The sequence below is a fragment of the Coregonus clupeaformis genome, chromosome 29 (genome assembly GCF_020615455.1).
Source record: "Coregonus clupeaformis isolate EN_2021a chromosome 29, ASM2061545v1, whole genome shotgun sequence".
In the NCBI taxonomy this organism is placed as follows: domain Eukaryota; kingdom Metazoa; phylum Chordata; class Actinopteri; order Salmoniformes; family Salmonidae; genus Coregonus; species Coregonus clupeaformis.
The window spans coordinates 36,323,602-36,350,534 of NC_059220.1; the positions used below are offsets into that span (position 1 = coordinate 36,323,602).

Consider the following 26,933-nt stretch of genomic DNA (forward strand, 5'->3'; position numbering starts at 1 on the left):
CTGGTTTTATTGTCTCATTGGTTGATTCAGGAAATGTAACTCATCTGCTTGACTGGAAACAATATTATTCTTTCATTCAGAGGGCACATGGTTGGTGATTGTAGACACAGGTTAACTCAGTTGATTTTAATTGCTGAAAGGCCAAGGCGAGTGAGCACAATTGAGAGATGGTCCGTGCAATCCAGGTTCCTTGGGACGTCCTTACCCCATTGAAGTTGAAATGTAAAATGGTTAGGGTTAGGTAAGGGTTATGGTTAAGGTTAGTGTAAGGGTAAGGGTTAAGGTTAGGGTTTAGAGTAAGGACGTCCCAAGGATTCCGAATAGCACTGAGCATTTAAAGATGACTGTGAGAAATTGGCTCTCCAGTCTGTCACAGCACAAGCATTGGTGTATATGGCCATTTGTTTTTATTCATTTTTCAATTTTATAACACACAGCAGGCCAATACAAACACTGCAGTAAATTAATGTGAGATTAATAAATTACAGTGAGTCTGATTCCCAGAAAATGCATCCAAAGAGATTTTAGAGAACATTAAAGGCCCAATGCAGCCATTCTTATCTCAATATCAAATCATTTCTGGGTAACAATTAAGTATCTTACTGTAATAGTTTACAATTAAAATGGTCAAAAAGAAACAAATAGTTTTTTAGTAAAATAAACTTTCTCAGGCAAGAATTTTGCTAGGACTATCTGGGAGTGGTCTGAGTTGGGAGGGGGGGAATATTTAATCTGAAAACTAGCTGTTATTGGCAGAGGTTTGGAACGCTCTTTGTTATTGGTCTATATAAACCTATATCACCTGGTGATGTCACCAGGCAAGCCAAAACTCCAACCATGCAAAACCTGCTGATTAGAAGGTCCTGTGTAGATTGTGTTTTCAACCAGCAACTATCAGGAAATAACTTTTACAGTGTTAGTTTCATTAGCTGTTGTACAATATGATACAAAACACAGGAAAAGCTTTAATTTATTGTTGTGAAATTGCTAGATATTATTTGTTAGATATTACTGCACTGTTGGGAGCTAGAAACACAAGCATTTCGCTACACCCGCAATAATATCTGTTAAACGTGTATGTGATTGACTGTACTGGGCCTTTAACATTGTGAGCTCACTGTTGCATGTATTTTCATAAGAATATTCTCTGTTGAAAAGCTGAAGGTCATCTTTCAATTATTTTTTTTATTTTTTATTACGTCATTACAAAAACCTTTACATGTAACAGCTATCAGATCCTGTCTCAACATAGTATAAATATAAGACTCTGACCATAATCATCCATACATCAAAATAATGACTGACACTGACCACATTTAAATGTGCACAGTATTCCGAATAGTTGCTCATATCCAGTTTAAGGTCTTATTCGGGATAAGCTGTTTGCATGCACCTTTGATATCCCACTCATGAGTATGCCTGCTCCATCAATAAACAGAATATTCCTAATTTAAACTCATAAGGGTTAAATGGAATAGTAACTGAAATACGGACACTGACTGTAGGCCTATAACCTCTCCAGTGGTGTAAAGTACTTAAATAGTACTTTAAAGTATTTTTACTTAAGTCGTTTTTGGGGGTATCTGTACTTTTCTTTAATATTGCTATTATTTTTTACAACTTTTACTTCACTACATTCCTTAAGAAAATAATGTACTTTTTACTACATACATTTTCCCTGACATGCAAAAGTACTCGTTACATTTTGAATGCTTAGCAGGACAGGAAAAGTGTCCAATTCATTTACATTTCAGTCATTTGTATCTAGAGCGATTTACAGTAGTGAGTGCATTCATTTTCATACTTTGCTCGAGCTAGTCCCACGTGGGAATCGAATCCACAATCCTGACGTTGCATGTTCCATGCTCTACCAACTGAGCTACACTGGAACATGCCTCTATCAAGAGAACAGGTGTTCATCCCTACTGCCTCTGATCTGGTGGACTCATTAAACACACATGCTTTGTTTGTAATGATGTCTGAGTGTTGGAGTGTGCCACAGGCTATCTGTAAATTAAAAAAACAAGAAAATTGTTCTGTCTGGTTTGCGTAATATAAGGAATTTGAAGTGATTTATACTTTTACTTTTAATACTTAAGTATTGTTGAGCAATTACATTTACTTTTGATACTTAAGTATATTTAAAACCAAATACTTTGACTTTTACTCAAGTAGTATTTTACTGGGTGACTTTCACTGTTACTTGAGTCATTATGACAATTAAACTGAACCTCTCACGTAGCATAATATCAACTCATGCAGAATTATGAATTTCTTGCATTGAAATTATACAACAAATGTTAATTTTGTCTCGGGAACAGGAGTGGAAAAATATGATTTATTTCTTTCAGCATCTCTTGAATAAATTCGAATGTGCGTGTTATGTAAGCAGACAGTATTTCAACAACATAAAATATGCACCCAAGATGAACTGAAGTCTTGTTTCGTCGTTTTCTCAGCTTTTCATTCCTTAAAACCGGTAAAACTGATGACATTTGGACATTTTGCACAGCACCAAGCTTTCCACTGTTTTGGAGTTATTGTGTTTTCTCCCCGGTCCCTAAACAAAACAGACAACTTTACCGGTGTTAACTAGATTACTAATGTATTAATTTGAGCACTACTGTATTTAGTCTTCTGGGGCAACAAGTTATGACAGAAGAGCAGCTGCATGTATCAAACTATAGTTGACAAACAAACGGCCTATCCATTTTCGTAAATTATAATATTATTGTCACACCCTGGCTCTGGGACTCTATTTGTTGAGCCAGGGTGTGTTTATTCTATGTGTTATATTTCTATGTTGGGGGTTCTAGTTTGTCTATTTCTATGTTGGCCTGAGTGACTCCCAATCAGAGGCAACGAGTGTCAGCTGTTGGCTGGTTGTCTCTGATTGGGAGCCATATTTAAACTGTCTGTTTTCCTTTTGTGTTTGTGGGTTCTTGTTCCGTGTTGGTCATTGTTACCAAGGACGTTACGAGTCGTTTATTGTTTTGTTTCGTGCTTTAATTAAATAAAGTAACATGTTCGTTCAACACGCTGCGCATTGGTCTACTTCTCTTCAAGACGATCGTGACAGAAGAACCCACCATAAAAGGACCAAGCAGCGTGTCCAGGAGCAGGCAGACTGGACATGGGAGGAAGCGCCGGGTAAGGAGATGGAGAGGTTGGTGATGGCCCAGGTGGGCAAATCGTGGTCCTGGGAGGACATGCTCGGGGGCAAGGGACCTTGGGCTAGGATTAAGGCCCTGGCGAGAGAGGAGCAGCGGCGTCAGCAGTGCCATCGTCGGACGGACGAGAGGCAACCCCAAAAAATTTTTAGGGGGGGGCACACGGCATGGGCGGCTGGGCAGCAGGAGGCTGCCACAGGGCGATTTGGAGAGGAGGCCACCGGGTTAGGGGGGCCAGAAGGCAGGTTGGCGGAGCCTGGATGGAGAGCGGAACCAACTTCCCGTACTCAGGCATGGCAGCATGGGACGGGGCAGGTTCCCGCGGTATGCGGAGCGGCGTACTGTGCCACGAGTGGTCCGGCATAGTCCTGTACGTCCTGTGCGAGCACCCCGCACGTGTCGTGCGAAGGGGGGTATGCAGCCAGGACGGAGTGTGCGGCTCAACGCTCGTGGTCTCCAATGCCTCTCCGCGGTCCCGGATATCCTGCTCCAGTGTCACGTGCTGTTATGCCAGTACGGGTACACAGCCCTGTACGTCCTGTGCGGATGCCTCACACAGAGTGTGTGAGGGTAGGCATTCAGCCAGGACGGGTTGTGGCCGCTCTTCACTCCAGGTCTCCTATCCGTCTCCACAGCCCGGTTCGGCCTGTCCCTGCTCCACGCACCAAGCCTACGGTGTGCGTCGCCAGCCCAGCCCGGCCTGTCCCTGCTCCACGCACCAAGCCTACGGTGTGCGTCGCCAGCCCAGTCCGGCCTGTCCCTGCTCCACGCACCAAGCCTACGGTGTGCGTCGCCAGCCCAGCCCGGCCTGTCCCTGCTCCACGCACCAAGCCTACGGGGTGCGTCGCCAGCCCAGCCCGGCCTGTCCCTGCTCCACGCACCAAGCCTACGGGGTGCGTCGCCAGCCCAGCCCGGCCTGTCCCTGCTCCACGCACCAAGTCTACGGTGCGCGTCGCCAGCCCGGCCCGGCCTGTTCCTGCCACTCGCACCAAGCCTACGGTGTGCGTCGCCAGCCCGGCCCGGCCTGTTCCTGCCACTCGCACCAAGCCTACGGTGCGCGTCGCCAGCCCGGCCCGTTCCTGCCACGCGCACCAAGCCAGGTGTGCGAGTCGCCAGCCCGGCCCGGCCTGTTCCTGCCACTCGCACCAAGCCAGGGGTGCGAGTCGTCAGCCTGGTCCAGCCCGTTCCTGCTACTCGCACCAAGCCAGGGGTGCGAGTCGTCAGCCCTGTAAAGCCCGTTCCGGCTCCACGCACCAAGCCAGGGGTGCGCATCGTCAGCCCGGTCCGGCCCGTTCCGGCTCCACGCACCAAGCCAGGGGTGCGAGTCGTCAGTCCGGTGAGGCCCGTTCCGGCTCCACGCACCAAGCTAGGGGTGCGCATCGTCAGCCCGGCCCAGCCCGTTGCTGCTCCACGCACCAAGCCAGGGGTGCGCATCGTCAGCCCGGTCCGGTCAGTTCCTGCCTCACGCACCAAGCCAGGGGTGCGCGTCGTCAGTCCAGCACAACCCGTGCCTGGGTCATCGGTGCCAAATCAGGTACCGCTCAACTGCTCCACAACGGAGCTGAAGCTAGCCGCTCCTGCTACGTCCAGGTCAGCTCCAGCCAGCGGGGCCAGACCGGACCAGGGGCGCTATGGGGGGTTGATTGGAGGGTGGTGGGCAAGGCCGGAGCCAGAACCGCCGCCGAGGAGGTATGCCCACCCAGCCCTCCCCTGTTTAGCTCTTATTGAGGCGCGGTCGCAGTCCGCGCCTTTAGGGGGGGGTACTGTCACACCCTGGCTCTGGGACTCTATTTGTTGAGCCAGGGTGTGTTTATTCTATGTGTTATATTTCTATGTTGGGGGTTCTAGTTTGTCTATTTCTATGTTGGCCTGAGTGACTCCCAATCAGAGGCAACGAGTGTCAGCTGTTGGCTGGTTGTCTCTGATTGGGAGCCATATTTAAACTGTCTGTTTTCCTTTTGTGTTTGTGGGTTCTTGTTCCGTGTTGGTCATTGTTACCGTGGACTTCACGAGTCGTTTATTGTTTTGTCGTTTCGTGTGTGCACTTTAATTAAATAAAGTATCATGTTCGTTCATCACGCTGCGCATTGGTCTCTCCCTGACGATCGTGACAATTATAAGTAGAAACTAAATTAGGGGTGAAAGAAGCTAATAGTAAATTATAGTAAATTAATTATAGTAGGCTACATTATTATGGAATTATTATGGTGGATCGACCTGCGCAGGTAGCCTACTTTTTGAAGTGATTTGTTTGACAATCAGATGAAAATATCATGACACAACACCCATGATTTTTCTAAATTGACCCTGCGCCAACCGCAAAACCAAAAGTAAAGGGGATAAGAGGCTCACCCCTCACAGTTCTGGGGGATTTCAACCTCCCTACGTCTACATTTGACTCATTTCTCTCTGCCTCCTTCTTTCCACTCCTCTCATCTTTTGACCTCACCCTCTCACCGTCCCCCCCTACTCACAAGGCAGGCAATACGCTTGACCTCATCTTTACTAGATGCTGTTGTTCTACTAATCTCACTGCAACTCCCCTCCAAGTCTCCGACCACTACTTTGTATCCTTTTCTCTCTCCCTCTCCTCCAACACTACTCACTCTGCCCCTACACAGATGGTAATGCGCCGTCGCAACCTTCGCTCTCTCTCTCCGCTACTCTCTCCTCTTCCATCCTATCATCTCTTCCCTCTGCTCAATCCTTCTCCCTCCAATCTCCTGATTCTGCCTCCTCAACCCTCCTCTCCTCCCTTTCTGCATCCTTTGACTCTCTATGTCCCCTATCCTCCCGGCCGGCTCGGTCCACCCCTCCAGCTCCATGGCTTGATGACTCAATGCGAGCTCACAGAACAGAGCTCCGGGCAGCTGAGCGGAAATGGAAGAAAACTAGACTCCCTGCGGACCTGGCATCTTTTCACTCCCTCCTCTCTACATTTTCTTCATCTGTTTCTGCTGCTAAGGCCACTTTCTACCACTCTAAATTCCAAGCATCTGCCTCTAACCCTAGGAAGCTCTTTGCCACATTCTCCTCCCTGCTGAATCCTCCCCCCCCCACCGCCCCCATCCTCCCTCTCTGTGGATCACTTCAACCATTTTGAAAAGAAGGTTGACAACATCCGATCCTCGTTTGTTAAGTCAAATGACACTGCTGGTCGTGCTCACACTGCCCTACCCTATGCTTTGACTTCTTTCTCCCCTCTCTCTCAGATAAAATCTTGTGACTTGTGACGGCAGGCCGCCCAACAACCTGCCCGCTTGACCCTATCCCCTCCTCTCTTCTCCAGACCATCTCCGGTGACCTTCTCCCTTACCTCACCTCGCTGATCAACTCATCCTTGACCGCTGGCTATGTCCCTTCCGTCTTCAAGAGGCGAGAGTTGCACCCCTTCTCAAAAAACCAACACTCGATCCCTCTGATGTCAACAACTACAGACCAGTATCCCTTCTCTCTTTTCTCTCCAAAACTATTGAGCGTGCCGTCTTTAGCCAACTCTCTTGCTATCTCTCTCAGAATGACCTTCTTGATCCAAACCAGTCAGGTTTCAAGACTGGTCATTCAACTGAGACTGCTCTTCTCTGTGTCACGGAGGCTCTCCGCACTGCTAAAGCTAACTCTCTCTCCTCTGCTCTTGTCCTTCTAGACCTGTCTGCTGCCTTTGATACTGTGAACCATCAGATCCTCCTCTCAACCCTCTCCGAGCTGGGCATCTCCGGCGAGGCTCACTCTTGGATTGCGTCCTACCTGACCGGTCGCTCCTACCAAGTGGCGTGGCGAGAAGCTGTCTCCGCACCACGTGCTCTCACCACTGGTGTCCCCCAGGGCTCAGTTCTAGGCCCTCTCCTATTCTCGCTATACACCAAGTCACTTGGCTCTGTCATATCCTCACATGGCCTCTCCTATCATTGCTACGCTGACGACACACAACTAATCTTCTCCTTTCCCCCTTCTGATAACCAGGTGGCGAATCGCATCTCTGCATGTCTGGCAGACATATCAGTATGCATGACGGATCACCACCTCAAGCTGAACCTTGGCAAGACGGAGCTGCTCTTCCTCCCGGGGAAGGACTGCCTGTTCCATGATCTCGCCATCACGGTTGACAACTCTGTTGTGTCCTCCTCCCAGAGTGCGAAGAGCCTTGGCATGACCCTGGACAACACCCTGTCGTTCTCCGCTAACATCAAGGCGGTGACCCGATCCTGTAGGTTCATGCTCTACAACATTCGGAGAGTACGACCCTGCCTTACACAGGAAGCGGCACAGGTCCTAATCCAGGCACTTGTCATCTCCCGTCTGGATTACTGCAACTCGCTGTTGGCTGGGCTCCCTGCCTGTGCCATTAAACCCCTACAACTCATCCAGAATGCCGCAGCCCGTCTGGTGTTCAACCTTCCCAAGTTCTCTCACGTCACCCCGCTCCTCCGCACACTCCACTGGCTTCCAGTTGAAGCTCGCATCTGCTACAAGACCATGGTGCTTGCCTACGGAGCTGTGAGGGGAACGGCACCTCCGTACCTTCAGGCTCTGATCAGTCCCTACACCCAAACGAGGGCATTGCGTTCATCCACCTCTGGCCTGCTGGCTCCCCTACCTCTCCGGAAGCATAGTTCCCGCTCAGCCCAGTCAAAACTGTTCGCTGCTCTGGCACCCCAATGGTGGAACAAGCTCCCTCACGACGCCAGGACAGCGGAGTCACTCACCACCTTCCGGAGACATTTGAAACCCCACCTCTTTAAGGAATATCTGGGATAGGATAAAGTAATCCTTCTACCCCCCCCCCCCCCATAAGGATAAGAGCGTCTGCTAAATGACTAAAATGTAATGCTACCAAATACTAATTGAGTGTATGTAAACTTCTGACCCACTGGGAATGTGATGAAAGAAATAAAAGCTGAAATAAATCACTCTACTATTATTCACATTTATTTCACATTCATAAAATAAAGTGGTGATCCTAACTGACCTGAGACAGGGAATATTTACTAGGATTAAATGTCAGGAATTGTGAAAACTGAGTTTAAATGTAGTTGGCTAAGGTGTATGTAAACTTCCGACTTCAACTGTATGTTCGAAAAATCCAATGTATGCACCACACAGAATGCACTACAACTGCCTCTGACGCCTCGATCACACCAACAGTGCCTTGCATTTTGGTACACCAGAAGTACATTATTTTCTAATGGAACGCTGTGTTTGCCTTGCAGCATTGTGTTGCAGAGGCAGTTGCAGTGCATTCTGTGTTGGATTTATCAAACTGTATGCATCAAACCGTATGTGTAGACCGCTAGACAGAAATGGTAGCAGAAGGTGAATGTTGAACTTTTGTTGCACACATATCCAGATGATGCTGCGTCATGTGTGCGCCAAAAACACTATCAGTGTGATCGAGGCATGAAACGCAATGCTGCAAGGCAAAAGCAGCGTTCCATTGGAAATGAATGTACTTCTGGTGTAACCAAAATTGAACGACACGGTCGGTGTGATCGAGGCGTTCCCTAAAACGGAGGCGTGACAACAACGTGAATTTGGAGGTATGGCAACGCGAGACTACCAAAGCACAGACATCACGTTAGTTGCAGCAAACTGAAGCGCATCTAAAGTAAAAGTGTTGTTCAGGTCAATTGTCTGTTTGGTGGAAAATGTGGGGAAAAACTTGTGAAATAACTTGCACACTACACTAGCTAAGTCACTGATGACACTTGCTATATGTCTTACATTGACGTTATGATTATGAGACGGGTGAATCAAAACCTTGCATGAGGTTGCATTATACTAACATTAGCCGCCTAACTAATGTTGGCTACCTAACTAAAATAGTTAGGTACAGTAGCTAACGTTAGGTACAAGCCGATTTAGCTAAATGTACTGCTCAGTTGTGCTTGTGAGCTAATCCGCCCATTCTACCAACTGGCAGCGTAGTTAGAATAAAATGCGGTGATGTCTTCTCCGTTGCGACTCTTCTTCGGCCCTGTCATAATAATCCGATTTTCTTCCAATCCCTTTTGTTTTTGAAGACAAATGTCTAAAACCCAGAAATATTTTAGTGTGTAGGACTGTGTCTTTTAAAAACACTAAAGTCTTCTGAACTAGTCTAGCTAGCTAGATAATTGTCTTCTTGCTAGAGTTCAACGCGGGCGCCATTACCATGTATAGCTAGCTACTGTGCAGAATTGTGAAACTAGCTACATTAAGGTCACGTGATCATACAGATGTTTTTTAAAATAAAGGTCCCTGAAAAATGTTACTTGGCTGTTAACAGGACGTTTTTCTGATTTAAAACCACCAAAAAATGGTGTTTTAAATTACTTCAACATATAATAGAAACAATATATTATAGAAATCAATTAACAAATATCGATTTACTGTATGATTTTGCATACTATAATGATAATGAGTTTTTTTGTTATAGTCCCCTGTAAAAAACAGCAACAACAACACAATACTAACACTGTTGCTGGAAGTATTAGTGTTTTTTAACTGCTAACAGAACATCATTTAATAATATTTTTAATACAGCTCCTCATTGCAGCTGCTTACAGCTGTTTTCTACTGTACTCTTAAAACTATAGAAGTTGCAGCATAAAAGGGGGTGTTTTAGAATCTTCAGATCCTTTCCAAAAAACATCCAGTGTCATACCATAGAGATTGACCACATAAGTTCGTTTTTTCCTTCAGAAATGTACTGTCACCTCTGACATTCTCCACAAACTATGCAGTTATTCATAGGAATCACCCAGAGAGCTGCCATTACTTCATCTGGAATAACTTCTTCAAGCACGTTGACATCAAATCGGAGAACACCCATATTCTGAATAATAACACTGCCTTCCTCATAGAGTGTGATTCCTCCTAGAAGATCAAAGCTGCTGGAGGAATCTACCTCTTTGTTGGAGGTAGGTAGGGAGGATAATGATGATGGAATACAATAGAGTATAGATTGTATTTACTATATTATAAAGCTGCTGGAGGAATAGATGTTTTTGTTGGAGGTAGGTAGAATAATGACGATAGGATAGAATAGAGTATATTGTTATTCAATTATATTCTCCACTGAACAATAATATAAACGCAACATGTAAAGTGTTGGTCCCATGTTTCATGAGCTGAAATAAAATATCTCAGAAATGTTCCATACAAAAAAAAGCTTATTTCTCTCAAATGATGTGCACAAATTTGTTTACATTCCTGTTAGTGAGCATTTCTCCTTTCCCAAGATAATCCATTCACCTGACAGGTGTGGCATATCAAGAAGCTGATTAAACAGCATGATCATTACACAGGTGCACCTTGTGCTGGGGACAATAAAAGGCCACTCTAAAATGTGCCGTTTTGTCACACAAAACAATGCCACAGATGTCTCAAGTTTTTAGTGAGCGTGCAATTGGCATGCTGACTGCAGGAATGTTAACCAGAGCTGTTGCCAGATAATGAAATGTTCATTTCTCTACCATAAGCCGACTCCAATGACGTTTTAGAGAATTTGGCAATACGTCCAACCGGCCTCACAACCGCAGACCATATGTATGGCATTGTGTGGGCGAGCGGTTTGCTGATGTCAACAGAGTGCCCCATGGTAGCGGTGGGGTTATGGTATGGGCAGGCATAAGCTACAGACAACAAACACAATTGCATTTTATCGATGGCAATTTGAATGCACAGTGATTCCGTGACAAGATCCTGAAGTCCATTGTCTTGCCATTCATCCGACACCATCACCTCATATTTCAGCATGATAATGCACAGCCCATGATGCAATTCTGAAAATGTCCCAGTTCTTCCATGGCCTGCATTCTCACCAGAAATGTCACCCATTGAGCATGTTTGGGATGCTCTGGATCGACATCTACGACAGCATGTTCCAGGTCCCGCCAATATCCAGCAGCTTCGCACAGCCATTGAAGAAGAGTGGGACAACATTCCACAGGCCACAATCAACAACCTGATCAACTCTATGCAAAGGAGATGTGTCGTGCTGCATGAGGCAAATGGTGGTCACACCAGATACTGACTGGTTTTCTGATCCACTTTTTTTTTTAAGGTATCTGTGACAAACAAATGCATATCTGTATTCCCAGTCATGTGAAATCCATAGATTAGGGCCTAGTGAATTTATTTCCAGTGGTGGAAAAAAAAGTAGCCAATGCTCATACTTGAGTAAAAGTAAAGATACCTTAATAGAAAATGACTCAAGTACAATTGAAAGTCACCCAGTAAAATTCTACTTGAGTAAAAGTCAAAAAGTATTTGGTTTTAAATATACTTAAGTATTGTAAGTAAATGTAATTGCTCAAATATACTTAAGTATCAAAAGTAAATGTACAAATCATTTCAAATCCCTTATATTAAGCAAACCAGACGGCACAATTTTTTAATTTTTTTTTATTGAAAGCCAGGGGCACACTCCAACACTCAGACATCATTTACAAATGAAGCATGTGTGTTTAGTGAGTCCGCCAGATCAGAGGCAGTAGGGGCGACCAGGGATGTTCTCTTGATAATTGTGTGAATTTGACCCTTTTCCTGTCCTGCTAAGCATTCAAAATGTAAAGAGTACTTTTGGGTGTCAGGGAAAAATGTGTGGAGTAAAAAGTACATTATTTTCTTTAGGGAATGTAGTGAAGTAAAAGTAAAAGTAGTCAAAAATATAAATAGTAAAGTAAAGTACAGATACACAAACAAACGACTTAATTAGTACTTTTAAGTATTTTTACTTAAGTACTTTACACCACTGTTTATTTCAATTAACTGATTTCCTTATATGAACTGTAACTCAGTAAAATCTTTGAAATTGTTGCATGTTGCATTTATATTTTTGTTCAGTATAATTTAAAGCTGCTCAGGCGGCAGGTAGCTTAGTGGTTAAGAGCATTGTGCCAGTAACCGAGAGGTCGCTGGTCTAATCCCCGAGCCGACTAGGTGGAAAATCTGTCACTGTGCCCTTGAGCAAGGCACTTAACCCTAATTGCTCCTGTAAGTCGCTCTGGATAAGAGCGTCTGCTAAATAATTAAAATGTAATTGACCTCTTTGTTGGACATATGGAGGATGACAATGATGATGCCTAATTACACAATAGCAAGTGCTCAATCAAACAGACACACACCCATGATTTAATTATATTTCAAGTTTATAGTCTTGTTCAGATATGTCATTAACCAGGTTTCCGTCCAACCATTTTATGCGGATGAATTACCTGACCCATGTAAAATTCACGATGGGGTTGATGGAAATAGGAAATGCCGGTACAATTTTCAAAATGTCGACAGACAATTTGTTCGTTCGACATGTTGGGATCTTTTTGCGTAATATAATTTTTATATAATAACCATCATATCGAAGTAAACTTGGAGTCATAAGACGATATATGGTCTTCCCAATACGACTTGTGAAAGCATGCAGGTTATTAGGCCAAACATTAGGGATGGGTCGAAATTTGCACAATGGTTACCTGGAGGAAAATGGGGGAGGGTCATGTTTTTTCAATTTCAGTCAAGGGGAGGGTTTAGTGTTTTTTTTTCATCTTGTTCATGGGAGGATCATGTAATTTGTAATTGATGAAATGTCTATATTTTTCAGTGTTTTAGAATTAGTTGCTTATTAGGCTATATATCGATATGTGCCCGATGCCGCCCCTCATCTGCATTAAACTGCATTACACACTGCAATGGATATTTCAACCCTGACCCCTGGCCTGCTCTGCTCTTGCTGATCAAAAACGTATTTGTGTGCTGCCTAACGAATGGCAGTTCAGGAGTCGAGTCAAAGGCTTCTTACACATGTTTTAATTTTTTAGGCCTAGTCCAAAACATGCACTATCTTACACGCGGACTAGCCTATGTTCTGTTCAGTTTGAGAAGGAGTGCTTGAAGATGAGAAGGAGGACCGGAGGTCAACTTTGATAGGTTGCTACTACTATAATTGATTTGATTAAAAACAATATGTTTCTTGCCCATGATGTATTTATCAGAGTTATTTAACTCACAATAAGCCAGATTTGAGTAACTTACATTGTGTTGCTGAAACTTGAAGCAGCAGCCATTGCACCATCAATCGGAAATGGACAGTTTATGGTGCTGAAAGTATGCAAATTTGCTATAGGCTGCTATATCAATAGATTTGTCGATCAATTCCTCCACCCGCCATGCACTCTTTAAATAGCCCACCTCCGTGCCAATGAAGGGCTGTTAAGATAAAACAAAGACTTGAATTTAGTGGGTACAAGAGGGTATGCCATAGGCCTACATTTTCTTAAAGAAATTGGCAAGAACTACAGGCCTACCCATTGTTAGCTTAAGATTTTGAAGAAAATAAAACGGATCCGATTATATAAAATGATCTATAACAGCGCTTTGGTCCGCGATACTTTATGCTAGAAACAAGCTGTAAAATAGGCCTACCCGGGAAAGACGTGACTTTGATGCATATGGGAATATCATTATTCAATTTCTTTGACATTCAGAGGCTGAGCTACAACCTTCTATAGCCGAGGAGACAAAACATGGACTTTGCTTTGGAAGTAATCTAATTCTGTCACTATCAATTGATTAAGCTATTCACGTTCTGTACAATAGAAGATGGAAAATGTATGCACTCACTAACTGTAAGTCGCTCTGGATAAGAGCGTCTGCTAAATGACTAAAATGTCATGCAAAATGTAAGATGTTTAAACCCAGACAGCTTTTAGGGAAACACTTGTGACCTCCTCTCGTTGGGTTAAGCCACAGAAGAAGAGTAGCCAGCAGTTAAAGTTTACATTTTTCTGCGTCAGTACACTCTAAAAAGAAAAGGTTCCTGGAGTATCCTTTAGGGATTCTTCAAATTGAAACTGTGTGGGAACCCCTATAAGTTCTTCAAAGAACCCCTTTTAATGGATTCTTGAAGAACCTTTTGAAGAACCCTTTGGGGTTCATTTTTTATTATTATTAATGATTATTATTATTATTATTATTATACTCATAACAATAACAACAATAACACAATATTTTAGTTGTCATTGTTTATTATGATTTTAGTGGCAAAGCAGAATTAAAAAATCTAAATATGAAGTAAACTCCCAGCAGAGCCCCAAGTCCAATGGGTATATCCTCTGGCGTGTTGATGTTAGTGTTGATGTTCTCCATATCCATAGCCAGAATGATTTTGCAGTGCATGGTGATCAAACAGGTTTCCTGTTATATTCATCAGAGGTGTAGGGAGGGTGAAGTCTGTGAATCCCAAAAATAGTAATTATACAGATGATTAATAAAACATGCACACAACAGTATTCATACCTTGGTTTTTGTGGTAAATGTGAATGAAAAAAACTGTTTTGATAATGGTTTTCATACACATACCTTGTCCATAATGTAGAGACCTAAGGGATATTTATTGAAGAGGTAAGGGAGGAGGACGGTAAATGTGATCTGCATAACATACCAATACCAATTGACATACCTTTGCATGCCTCCTCGTCTGTATACCTGCAGACACCGACATAAAAGTGAGCAGTTCAGTCATCTGCACCCAATACAGCTAGCCTTCAACATATTCTTATAGCATACATATTCTTACCTCTTTGTTGATTGATATCCATTGAATCATGTCCATTTTCTGTTTTAGAAAGATTTGCACAAATATGAAAAGATAGATGTTATCATCATACAACAATATCAATTTAGATCATACAAGGGACAAAACGTACTTTAAATTGAGCTCTTTACATTTTTCAGTTAAGTTCCTGCACCTTCTGTCCTTTCAAATTCAAATCCAAATGTTTCAGTTGGGCAGTTAGGTTCCTGCAAGAACCCCTACCACCTAAGGAGGTTCCTCGATGAACCCCACCTCCAATTGGGTTCTTGGAAGAACCTTTTGGGGGCAATTTTCAGTGCCAAGAACCCTAAGGTTCTTCAAAGAACTGTGAGGATCTTAGAAGAACCCTTGTTGAACCCCTAATTTTTAGAGTGTAGGCCTACTCTGTCTGGGGTGGAAAGGTAGGCCTACATTTTGAAAGTACCATGCTCAGATTCCTTATGATGTCTCAGATGTAATTATTTGCAAACGGGGACACTGTGATTTGGCATTGGATAAATATAATAAGATGAACACATAGGCCTATCTCTCTGTCTATTCTTAGCCTGTAATTTCAGTAATTTGTGAGGCTATGTGTCCCTCTGCCCTCCAATTGGAAAGTCCTGAAGACTGAAAGACTGTTTTCTTTCTTTGCCATCCTGCACTTTTATAGTCAGTACAGAGCTCATCATTGAGTGGGGGAGGTGTTGACATTTCATTATTTCTCCTGTCTTTTTCTGTCTTTTTCAGTAGATGAGACCTTTTCTATTTCTGGATTTGAACTTTGAAATAATAGTTACACGACAGACACTGTTGTTCCAATACGGTTTCCATGGGATCAGAGAAACATAAATCATCTTGAAACAGGAAAATACACAACAAGTTTCAAGTAAACGGAGGACTTTTAATTTGAAGCTTTTTGCTCGATTTGGACCCGTCAATGTCGCTGATTTCCAGGAGCTCAACTGTGCATCATTTGCTTCACAAAATCCCACAAACGTGAACGCGCCAGAAATAAACATCGCGAGAATGTAATTATGGGTGAGAGTCAGAGGTTTGAAACTGGAATATAATATAATATAATATGCCATTTAAAAAACGCTTTCATCCAAAGCGATTTAAAGTAATGAGTGCATACATTTTACGTATGGGTGGCCCAGGGAAATGAGTCTTCTCAAAGCATTTTAAAAAAATCTCTTTCTTTGTAATACTGTATGTATTCCATAATTTTGAATTGATCTCTTCCCACTGGGCACATAAGTAAATTCAACTTCTATTCCACGTTGGAAACAATTTTGATGCCCAGTGGGTTTATTGTGTCACAGTGAATTTTATAATCTGCAGTTGTAACCGGCACTGTACTGCACGGCAGAGGCGTTGTGTGTGATTGATTGGGACTATAGACATGGACTTCGGAGATCAGGCTGTTTTAATGAATCAGAATTCTCTCTGCATCCAAAAGAAAAGACAAAACATTTGTAGAGCACAAATATGTTCTGCCCATTGTCGCCTCTTTCTACAACATAGACGCACAATACAAAGGACTGGGATCAGTCGAGGAGCTAGCCATCGTTCACACATACAATACTTTAGCTAGCTAGTAACCATGTTAATATCATCCTAAAAATTACAATTACATCTTAACAATACCATCCACTCATGAGTAAACTCTAAATATACAACATTATTCATGAACAAAACACTGTGTGTATGACTTTGTGCTTGAAGGAATCTAACTTTTCTAATGGACAGAAAAAGAGTGCCTACCTCTCATAGAGCATCAACATTATTTGAGCACGCAGGGCAAAACGTAAATACACACTCTCCTATTCCCAGGATGCAGGCATGCATAATAACAAATCAACATGCTATATTAATATATGAACATTGTGAAATTCACAAAGTACTTTAACAACTGTTACACAGTCAGTTTCATTATGTTTTCATGTGCCATGATTCTGACATTTGACATTTGATCCTCATAGGATTATGGTACATAGTTTCAGTGTTGCAGTAAATGTAATCTCAATTCAATACGATGTGCATATACATATAGACAAATAAGATTTCCCTGAAGTTTCCTCTTAGTGATGGGTCATGCGCACAAGCATCGGCTCTGAGAGCCGGCTCTTTGTAGTGAATCAGAAGAGCCGGCTCGCATCGAGTGAGAGCCGGCTCCCAGTTTTTTGCCCATTCGCTGCTTAGGTTTCACTTTCACAGAGGTCTGTTATGATTGGCCAGCATGGCGACCAGCATGCGGCATTCACGTGAGAATTAAGGATGTGTAAACAGAGAGGGGGCGGGGCAGACACACCACTTGACTCCACTGCAAGTGAAGAGAGAGACAGAGCGGACTGAGGAGCGTGTGTGCGTCTTGCATTGTCGTGTCGTTTAACTATGAGTGACACTAGAAAGCGAAGCAGCATCTGGCTGCAGTTTAAAGATATTGGGAACAAGAAAGCAGAGTGCCTTCACTGCAAAACGAAGGTCACTATAAGAGCAGGTTCCACCACAAACCTGCATAGACATACAAGAACTGTCCATCCTACAGTGCAGTTAGAGGAGAGAGGGCAAGCCAGCTCACCATCTACTGATCCTGGTGTGTCTCATACCAGAACAACAGCTGCTGTAACGTCTACTGCCATCCCCATGCGTGCAAGTATAACCTCTCCTACTGCAACTCAAAGCAAAATAAGTCAGTTTTTACCTAAACTGATGACCCCAGCCAAACAGCACAGTATTGATGATGAGTTGGCTAAAATGGTAGCTTCTGATTTTCAACCCTTTTCCATTGTGGAGGACAAAGGAATGAAAAACTTTGTCAAAGCCCTAAATCCCACATACACTCTACCCAGTAGAAAAACACTTTCCCAAACAATGATCCCAAAACTATATGACACAGAACGTGCATTATGGCAAGAAAGGGTGACAAAAGCTCCATCAGTTTGCCTGACAACTGACTGCTGGACCTCCAGAACAACCTGCTCTTTCATGTCTGTCACTTGCCACTTTATTGAAGATTACAAGATGACATCTTGCCTTCTGGACTGCTTCGAGTTCACCGACAGACACACTGCAGAAAACTTGGCAGTGGAGCTACTAAGAGTGGCAAAAGAGTGGCAAGTAGAGGACAAAGTGGTGTGCTGTGTGAGTGATAATGCTGCAAACATCACCAAAGCCATAAAAGTTTTGAAGTGGACCCATCACCCATGTCTGGCGCATACACTAAACCTGGTGGTTAGAGATGCTCTGAAGGTGATCAAAACAACCGTGGATAAGGTGAAGGCTGTTGTGGAGTTTTTCCACAAAAGCACAGTAGCAGCACAGAAGCTAAAGTCCACACAGCGCCAAATGGGGATTCCTGAACTGAGGCCCAAACAAGAGTGTGCCACCAGGTGGAACTCAACATTTGATATGTTGAAACGAATGCTTGAAATAAAAGATGCCATCATCTCCACCCTGGCCCTCATCAACGCATCTATTGAGCCATTAAGCCAAGAGGAATGGGAGCTGGTGAAAGAGGTCTGCGCCGTCCTGCAACCATTCCAGGAGGTGACTGTGGAGATAAGTGCAGACAGGTACCTAGAACCATTGAAGCATTGTTTTCTCTACTACTATTCAGTCACTATTATACATTGCAAACACAACACATACAGTATAATGCATCACGTATAATATGCCACATACTTTTAAAAAACTAAATTCTAAAAGTTGCTGTTTTCTCTCCTTCAGCTATGTCACAGCCTCGAAAATGCTCCTGCTTTGCAAAGGTCTGCAGCTGGTGACAGCCGAGAACCAATGGACAGTAACTGTGCAGAAAGTGAAGGAATTAGTTGCAGCTCTTTGTTCAGCCATGGACCGCAAATTTCTGCGGATGGAGTACAACACTGTCCTTTCAGAAACTACCTTATTGGATCCAAGGTTTAAAAAAACTTGCCTTCAGTGATCGTAGAGCTGTTGATGAAGCTCTTCAGAGGATTAGTGCAGCAGCAGCAGCAAAATGCACCCCCCAGCAGCCAGCCAGCTCCACCATTACAGGGCCAAGTGGAGGAGGAGCAGCAAACCTCTGCTGTTTGGAGGCTTTTTGATGACAGAGCTACAGGAGATGCTTCAAGGAGAAATCCGACAGCTGATGCTATAATGGAGGTGAGGAGCTACCTTGAGGAGCCCCTCATCCAGAGAGCAGAAGACCCACTGAGCTGGTGGCAGGCCAAGGCCTCAGTCTTTCCACTCCTGGTGAAGGTGATGGAGGGGAGACTATGTATTGTTGCCACATCAGTTCCTTCTGAGAGAATCTTCTCCAAAACAGGGCAGATACTCACGGAGAGGCGAAATCGTATCAGGCCTATCAGCCCATCCAAGCTGAGGCATCTGATCTTCCTGAATGCCAACCTGCCCTGAGGACTAATGCTGTTTGCTGGAGTTTGGTTCTGGTTTTGATTCTGTTCTGTGGATTTGTTTGAAGTTTATTGTTAATTTGTGCAATAAAAAAGTTTAATTGAAATAAACAAATGTAAGAGTGGTTTTGTCACAGAATAAATGCACAGAATTAGGCATTATAAGGTCTCTCATAAAAACACTGAAAGCAAAAGGGTTTTCAACACATAAACCATGATTTTTTTTCAAAGTTAAGGTAAAATATAGGCTACAAAAGATCCTAAATAAAGAGCCGTTCGGGAGTCGAAAGAGCCGGCTCTTCTTTGGGAGCCGAGTCAAAAGAGCCGGCTCTCAGAAAAGAGCCGAACTTCCCATCACACTGGGGAAAAACAAAGTCATTCTATTAAACCCATGTTCACTGACTGTAATCTGTGACGCAAGTGGCCTAATATGTTTGTGACGTTCCACGGAACCCACGTTATTGTTTAAAACTCGATTCTGATTGGCTTGCAGGACATTCAACGGTGTGAATTATAAATTAAAATGTGCTTTTACGTCAGTGTGACAGATTCACAATACCGAGCGTGTCTCAAACGGTCCTGCGGTTTTATCTGCCTAACGGTATCTTCACGCACGACTGGATAGGCCTTTTGGATACGCTTGTCCAAGGTAAGCATATGCGTCAAGCTATAGCCTACTTTTAATGTTTTAGTTCCGAGCTCAAAATACTCAAGTCAAGTGATTAATCATAAAAGTTAGTTGTTTTGAATGAGCATTCCAATGGCCAATGCTGTTTTTGGACTATGAGACCCTCGGCTATATACTATGATGAGACAATAACAAGCATAGATTATGCATTACACGAGTCAGTGTCCAGGAAGGAATATAAATTTGCTATTTTTGCGAATAATCAGTTGACACTGACTCGTTCAATGGGTAATGCAAAATCTATGCATGTAATTTGCTCATCATAGTATATAGCCCAGGGTCTCATAGTCCAAAAACAGCATGGCCACTGGAACGCTCATTGATGGAATATTCCATATTACCATGGCAGTTATGCATTACAAATTCACAATATTACTTGTATTTCAATGATTCATAAAGGCCCAAGACATAAAGTAGCCTGCAATCATTCCATTGCTGACCCATCGGATGGTTATCACATAGAGGATTGGCTTAATTTAGAATCATGGATACCTTTCATGTGAGTACTCACACACCAGATTTTTTACATACCTCAGAAGGACCAACTGGGATTGCAATATCTGGAAGCACTGTCTCATGTACAATTGTTAATGTTATCTCTGAAATGTCTAACAAAATGTTGACATGACTGTTTCATCAAGATCTGCGCATCACAAGTTGGAACTAGTGGTCAAAATTGGGACAATGTTGCCCAAAATAAATGTTTTCATGGAGGTAAGCACTACACTTCTGATGGGTTTAAAGATTGTATCGTATCACTTTATCTAAAAGTTTGAAAGTAAACCCCAGCTGTTGTTATTCTTTTCCCAGGGAAGAACAATCCCCCATATGCCTTGAATGTTTCATTGCTGAACAACCATATATATTTTTCCTCTAATTTGGCTCACGTTCCTCCAACAGTGAACAAGACCTGCCAACAGAGCTCACTGGAGCAGGGAGACATCCCGTCATCCCTTCGGCACCTGACAAAGTACACTTTTTTCTTCTAAATAACACTATAGTAACATCTTCTGCACAAAGGTATATTCCTAATAAGATTGGTGTTAAGTGAGAAAGAATCCTAAAGATGGTCCAATGGGCATTGTCTGAAGCCTCTCATCACCTCAGTATGTTGAACCACCTGATTTCCTATAGGATTCAGATCCTGCTGAACGATGTTAAGCAGTCCATTAACCACATGCAGGGGAAGCTGAACACCATGCAGGGGCAGTGTATTGAGTTGCAGACTGCCATATCTGTTAGGCCTACTGCTGCTAGGTAGCTCTCTCTCTGCTCTCCCCCTCCCCTCTGTCTGTTCTTAATTGCAGGAGTGAAGTCTGGTGTGCGGGAGTCAGGGTTCCAGCTGCAGCTCATTCACCATAATCACCTCAGCCTTAAAGACCCGGTCAAACTTGCCACTCATCGTCAGATCATAGTCAAGACGACCATGTTAGTCTCGCTGCTGACTCAACCTGCTTGTTTTCGCTCTTTGTGTTTTTGGCCTGTTCTATTTATATTTCTCCCGTGCCACAGATTATTGGAACCTGACTCCTGCCTCCGCTTCACTCCTGCCACCACCATCCTGCTTTCCACTACTGGACCTCACATTTGGACTCACCACGGACACTAGGACGTTACGGTACCACTCCTGCTCAGAACCCTGGATCTGTTACCCTCCCTGTAGACCTGGACTTGCTCTTCCCCTATTTTTGGAAACCTGGACAATTTAACTTTGAAATAAACCTGTTAAACCTTCTCTGGCTCGGTGTAGTTGTTTGCATTTGGGTTCATATTCAGTTTAAATCGTGACAATATCTAAGGTAGTGCCAGATGAGTCTGAGATACAGAAGAATAAGTCTATGATGGTATGGTGATAATGATTGAGATGGTGATTATAATAATGATGACTAGCGGTACCCCACCCTACGGGCGGTAAATCATTGGATCTGATTAATTCAGTTCAATGCAATTCAATCTTTGAGGACTGCAACCATAGAAATACAATTTATTTATGCTACTAATAGGCTATTGTCAACTTCCCATCTATGGTTATTTTGCTCACTGCTCACTGTGAATTGCTCACTGTTACCATTTGTGTGCAACTATTATTGATTTCTCTCAGAAAAATAATTTGGTTGCAAATGTAACTGGGGCCATGTAAATAATTGTTAGGCTACTCATTTTGAATCCATTGGTGGCAACGTGTGGGACCATAAAAGTCTGTGTGCGACTGGGCACAGTAAAATAATTTGGTTGCTGACCTGCCCTACATCATAGAAGGCCCCTCACCATATGCCGCGTTCAAGTGCAAGTCGGAACTAGGAAACTCTGACATTTCTGATCCCAATTTTCCCACGTGTGAAGTATCAGAATCAACCAATAGGAAGCTCTACGCAAATAACTTATATTCATTTTAACTCTGAGGTTCCAAGTTTCCGATAGTACGTGAATGCGTCAATAATTGCCATGGTAATTTTAAATGTTCAGTCAGTGAGCATTATGGGTAATTGTCCTACATACTTACATCAAATGCTTTATGACAGCATCATCTCCTGTAGTTAAGAGTGCCATTCCAAACACATATTTTTTTAAATAAACAAAAATACAAAACACAGCGGAATATGCCTAAAATGAAGAACATCCACTCAAAATTGTAGAAGGAGATCCCCCGCAGCAAAGAGGCTTACGGTATTATAATATATTGTAGATAACATTAATGTAATTTGTGTATTTACAGTATCAGTACACGTACAAATGAATGTACATGTTTGGGATTGATCTACAATGAGTGTACAAAACATTAAGAACAGCTTCCTAATATTGAGTTGGGTGGTGGACCAATCTTGATACACACAGAAAACTGTTCAGCGTGAAAAACCCAGCAGCGTTGCAGTTCTTGACACAAACCGGTGCGCCTAGCACCTACTACCATACCCCATTCAAAGGTTCTTAAAAATGTTGTCTTGCCCATTCACCGTCTGAATGGCACACATACACAATCCATGTCTCAATTGTCTCAAGGCTTAAAAATTATTCTTTAACCTCACTCCTCCCCTTCATCTACACTGAGAAGTGGATTTAACAAGTGACATCAATAATAGATTATAGCTTTCACCTGGTCAGTCTATGTCATGGAAAGAGCAGGTGTTCTTAATGTTTTCCACACTCAGTGTATGTGACAATGATGTTATAGATTGCAAGTGGTTGATATTTTAGGGAATTACTATGTGTTCTATATTATACCTGCAGATCATCCCAGCAGCCGACGTTGCTGTACAGAGTGGGGGGAAACATCCAACATCGCTGGGCAGGGGGGGAGGATCCTCCCAAAAGCCAACTTTGCTGCGCAGAGGGAGGAGATCCTCCGAGCATCAGGCCTCATCCCTGCACAGAGGGATGGGATCCTCCAATCAACCAGTGTCCCTGCACAGAGGGAAGGGATTCTCCCAGCAGTCATCATCACTGCACAGAGGAGTTGATCCTCCTGATGGCCAGTGTCACTGCGCAAAGGAAGGGAATCTTCCCAACAGCCAGCGTCCCTGCTCACAGGGAGTGGATCTTCCCAAAGGCCAGTGTTCCTGCACAGAGGGAGGGGATCCTCCCCACAGCCAGCGTCCCTGTGGAGAATGAAAACAATCATCCACAACCACCTCCCATCATCCCCATGTTGGCACCACTGTGGAAATGGGATGGTGGAGTGTGTACTCCACCTGTGGATTTCTATTCCAAGAGAAGAGGTCATTTAAGCCTTATCTAATAAGTAAAGACATTGCCATTGTGATAGCGTGGGAATAAATTGTGACAGACCAAATGTGTATGTATGGCTCATGTGAGTGTATGGCTGTAATACTTTCATGCATTTTCTACATAAAACAGGTTTAGCTCTATTTTCTATTTACATTTTTCGTCATTTAGCAGACACTCTTATCCAGAGCGATTTACAGTAGTGAGTGCATACATTTTCGTAATCCAGTCAATCTCTCCAGGATATCGCAGGGATTTTTGTGATATTTGCAGGCAAATATGCTAGATTTTGCTGCGGCAATTCTTACATTTTGCATGGCAGTATGCAATTGTTTTGTCCAATTTCTTGCGAAAATGAGCTGACAAGGGAAACATTTGTTGACGTGTGGCTTGATTGAACCTTATTATGCAGTAAATGTGCGGTGATTGGTTGAAATTGCGAGCCCTCTTTTTGTAATGTGTTAATGGGTCAGTTCTATGTGTATATTGCGATGATTTGACTGTTTTATGCCGAAATACATTTACATTGAAATAATGCGGCGATTGGCAAATTTGCAAGCCCTCACATAATATGCCGGGATTTGTTGATTTTGATCGCAGCATCCTTGAGGAACCTTCCAGTAATCCCTGTGACTGCTTGGAGGTTAAGATTGGGTTGTAACAGAGTTTCAGAGCAAGACGTTCCTACCTGTCAGCTAGTGATTGTTCTGTATGGTGACATGAGCTGAGTCGCCTGACTTCTCCCACTTATTACAGATGTCCGGCTTAGATATGTTGAGCATCCTGCTATGATGTCCATCACCAAGCCAGAACACTCCGAGGCCAACCCTCAGTGCCAGACTGGCAGCCGGCCGGTGGCTGAGCCCGAGACCCCTGCTGTTCACAAGAACAGTGGAAGCTGGCTCAGCTGGGTCTTTGGGAGTGGAAAAGTTAATAAGAAGGAGGTTCATCTACCTGAGGACAAAGACATATCTATAAGGAACCTGTTATTTACAGTATATTCTATGTAGAGACAATTGAGTGGATTATTCATTTTTCATTTTTGGCTTGCTTCACATTGCTAATATCTTCTTCCTCAGATTGTCTGGGATCCAACTCTGCACAGATGGGTTGACAAAACTGAGCCCAAGGCTGAGGTATACACTTAAATTACATTCAATAAAAAGTAGTGAAAGACCATTGTATTTCAACTGTGCTAATGTTACTAACAATTTAGAAAATGTGTTGATGTGTTTTACAGAACAAGCTTGTACCACCAACTCCACCGATGGGGATGTATGGATTTCAGGGGAACCCTGGCAGTGTCCCCAAAGGAGTGAATCCTTACTCCATGAAAGCAGGTGAATATTGTTTTAGACTACATGTGGTTTAACTCCAAGAATCTGTCAGCCAATCCTAGCTTTCCCTGGTGATCTCCTGCTAACACCTTTCCCACTACCAGCAGGTCTATGGGGCAGCAGATACCCTACAATGCATTACACTGATGGGACCAACTCAAAGCCTCCAAGCCAGGGGCCTGGACCACTTCCTCGACAGCTCTGTGGCCTGCTCCCTCCCTCACACTTTGACCTTATGGCACCAATGATTGTGCCACCTGACACTCTACCCTACTGATGTATGAATCTGGAAAATCCTTCCAAAATGTATCCATTCATCATTAACTGAGCTTTTACTTTAACATAACAAAAGGCTGAAGTAGCACGGATGTTAACTATTTTTATTTTTGTCCAACAGGCCAACAGGCAAATTCACCAAGAGTGAATTTGCCCATATCCATAAATTGATTTTTTTCAGCATAAAAAAACGTCAGCATTGAACATTTATTAAAAGATCATCTTTTAATTATCTCTCTCCTTCGGGTCGTCATGTTCAATTTAATTTGATGTGTTCTATCATAATTTACCATGCTCATTGCTTGTGCATTGCTTTACGTTACATACTGTACAGACAAGTATATTTGACACACAACAAACCCATCTAATGACACTGGTTTTATTGTCTCATTGGTTGATTCAGGAAATGTAACTCATCTGCTTGACTGGAAACAATATTATTCTTTCATTCAGAGGGCACATGGTTGGTGATTGTAGACACAGGTTAACTCAGTTGATTTTAATTGCTGAAAGGCCAAGGCGAGTGAGCACAATTGAGAGCTGGTCCGTGCAATCCAGGTTCCTTGGGACGTCCTTACCCCATTGAAGTTGAAATGTAAAATGGTTAGGGTTAGGTAAGGGTTATGGTTAAGGTTAGTGTAAGGGTAAGGGTTAAGGTTAGGGTTTAGAGTAAGGACGTCCCAAGGATTCCGAATAGCACTGAGCATTTAAAGATGACTGTGAGAATTTGGCTCTCCAGTCTGTCACAGCACAAGCATTGGTGTATATGGCCATTTGTTTTTATTCATTTTTCAATTTTATAACACACAGCAGGTCAATACAAACACTGCAGTAAATTAATGTGAGATGAATAAATTACAGTGAGTCTGATTCCCAGAAAATGCATCCAAAGAGATTTTAGAGAACATTAAAGGCCCAATGCAGCCATTCTTATCTCAATATCAAATCATTTCTGGGTAACAATTAAGTATCTTACTGTAATAGTTTACAATTTAAATGGTCAAAAATAAACAAATAGTTTTTTAGTAAAATAAACTTTCTCAGGAAAGAATTTTGCTAGGACTATCTGGGAGTGGTCTGAGTTGGGAGGGGGGGGATATTTAACCTCAATTGGAGGTGTACCTGTGGATGTATTTCAAGGCCTGCCTTCAAACTCAGTGCCTCTTTGCTTGACATCATGGGAAAATCAAAAGAAATCAGCGAAGACCTCAGAAAAAAAATTGTAGACCTCCACAAGTCTGGTTCATCCTTGGGAGCAATTTCCAAATGCCTGACGGTACCACGTTCATCTGTACAAACAATATTACGCAAGTATAAACACCATGGGACCACGCAGCCGTCATACCGCTCAGGAAGGAGACGCGTTCTGTCTCCTAGGGATGAACGTACTTTGGTGTGAAAAGTGCAAATCAATCCCAGAACAACAGCAAAGGACCTTGTAAAGATGCTGGAGGAAACAGGTAAGGTACAAAAGCATCTATATCCACAGTAAAACGAGTCCTATATCGCCATAACCTGAAAGGCCGCTCACCAAGGAAGAAGCCACTGCTCCAAAACCACCATAAAAAAGCCAGACTACGGTTTGCAACTGCACATGGGGACAAAGATCGTACTTTTTGGAGAAATGTCCTCTGGTCTGATGAAACAAAAATAGAAATGTTTGGCCATAATGACCATCGTTATGTTTGGAGGAAAAAGGGGGTACCTTGCAAGCCGAAGAACACCATTACAACCGTGAAGCACAGGGGTGGCAGCATCATGCTGTGGGGTTGCTTTGCTGCAGGAAGGACT

General features: G+C 43.1%; 1 protein-coding gene and 2 long non-coding RNA genes across 3 annotated transcripts; all 3 read left to right on the top strand.

Moving 5' to 3' along the window:
• The first annotated feature begins 16,811 nt into the window (after positions 1-16,811).
• LOC121544409 (zinc finger BED domain-containing protein 4-like) lies at positions 16,812-18,730 on the top strand. Its single transcript, XM_041854347.2, has 2 exons — positions 16,812-18,299; positions 18,454-18,730. Exons 1-2 carry the CDS (start codon positions 17,119-17,121, stop codon positions 18,665-18,667), a joined length of 1,395 nt encoding a protein of 464 aa, XP_041710281.2. The 5' UTR covers positions 16,812-17,118; the 3' UTR covers positions 18,668-18,730.
• Positions 18,731-19,534: 804 nt separating this feature from the next.
• On the top strand, positions 19,535-21,071 carry LOC121544410. The gene is made up of 4 exons (XR_005996102.1): positions 19,535-19,767; positions 20,206-20,520; positions 20,707-20,776; positions 20,941-21,071. It is a non-coding gene; the product is annotated as an uncharacterized LOC121544410 (long non-coding RNA).
• A 3,506-nt stretch (positions 21,072-24,577) lies between these two features.
• Positions 24,578-25,062, top strand: LOC121544411. Its single transcript, XR_005996103.1, has 3 exons — positions 24,578-24,665; positions 24,770-24,869; positions 24,971-25,062. It is a non-coding gene; the product is annotated as an uncharacterized LOC121544411 (long non-coding RNA).
• Positions 25,063-26,933: the final 1,871 nt, after the last annotated feature.

Coding starts and splice junctions, on each gene's coding strand:
- LOC121544409 (XM_041854347.2), top strand. CDS start 17,119: ATGAGTGACACTAGAAAGCGAAGCAGCATCTGGCTGCAGTTTAAAGAT. Junction 18,300..18,453: donor GTGGAGATAAGTGCAGACAG/GTACCTAGAACC, acceptor TCTCTCCTTCAG/CTATGTCACAGCCTCGAAAA.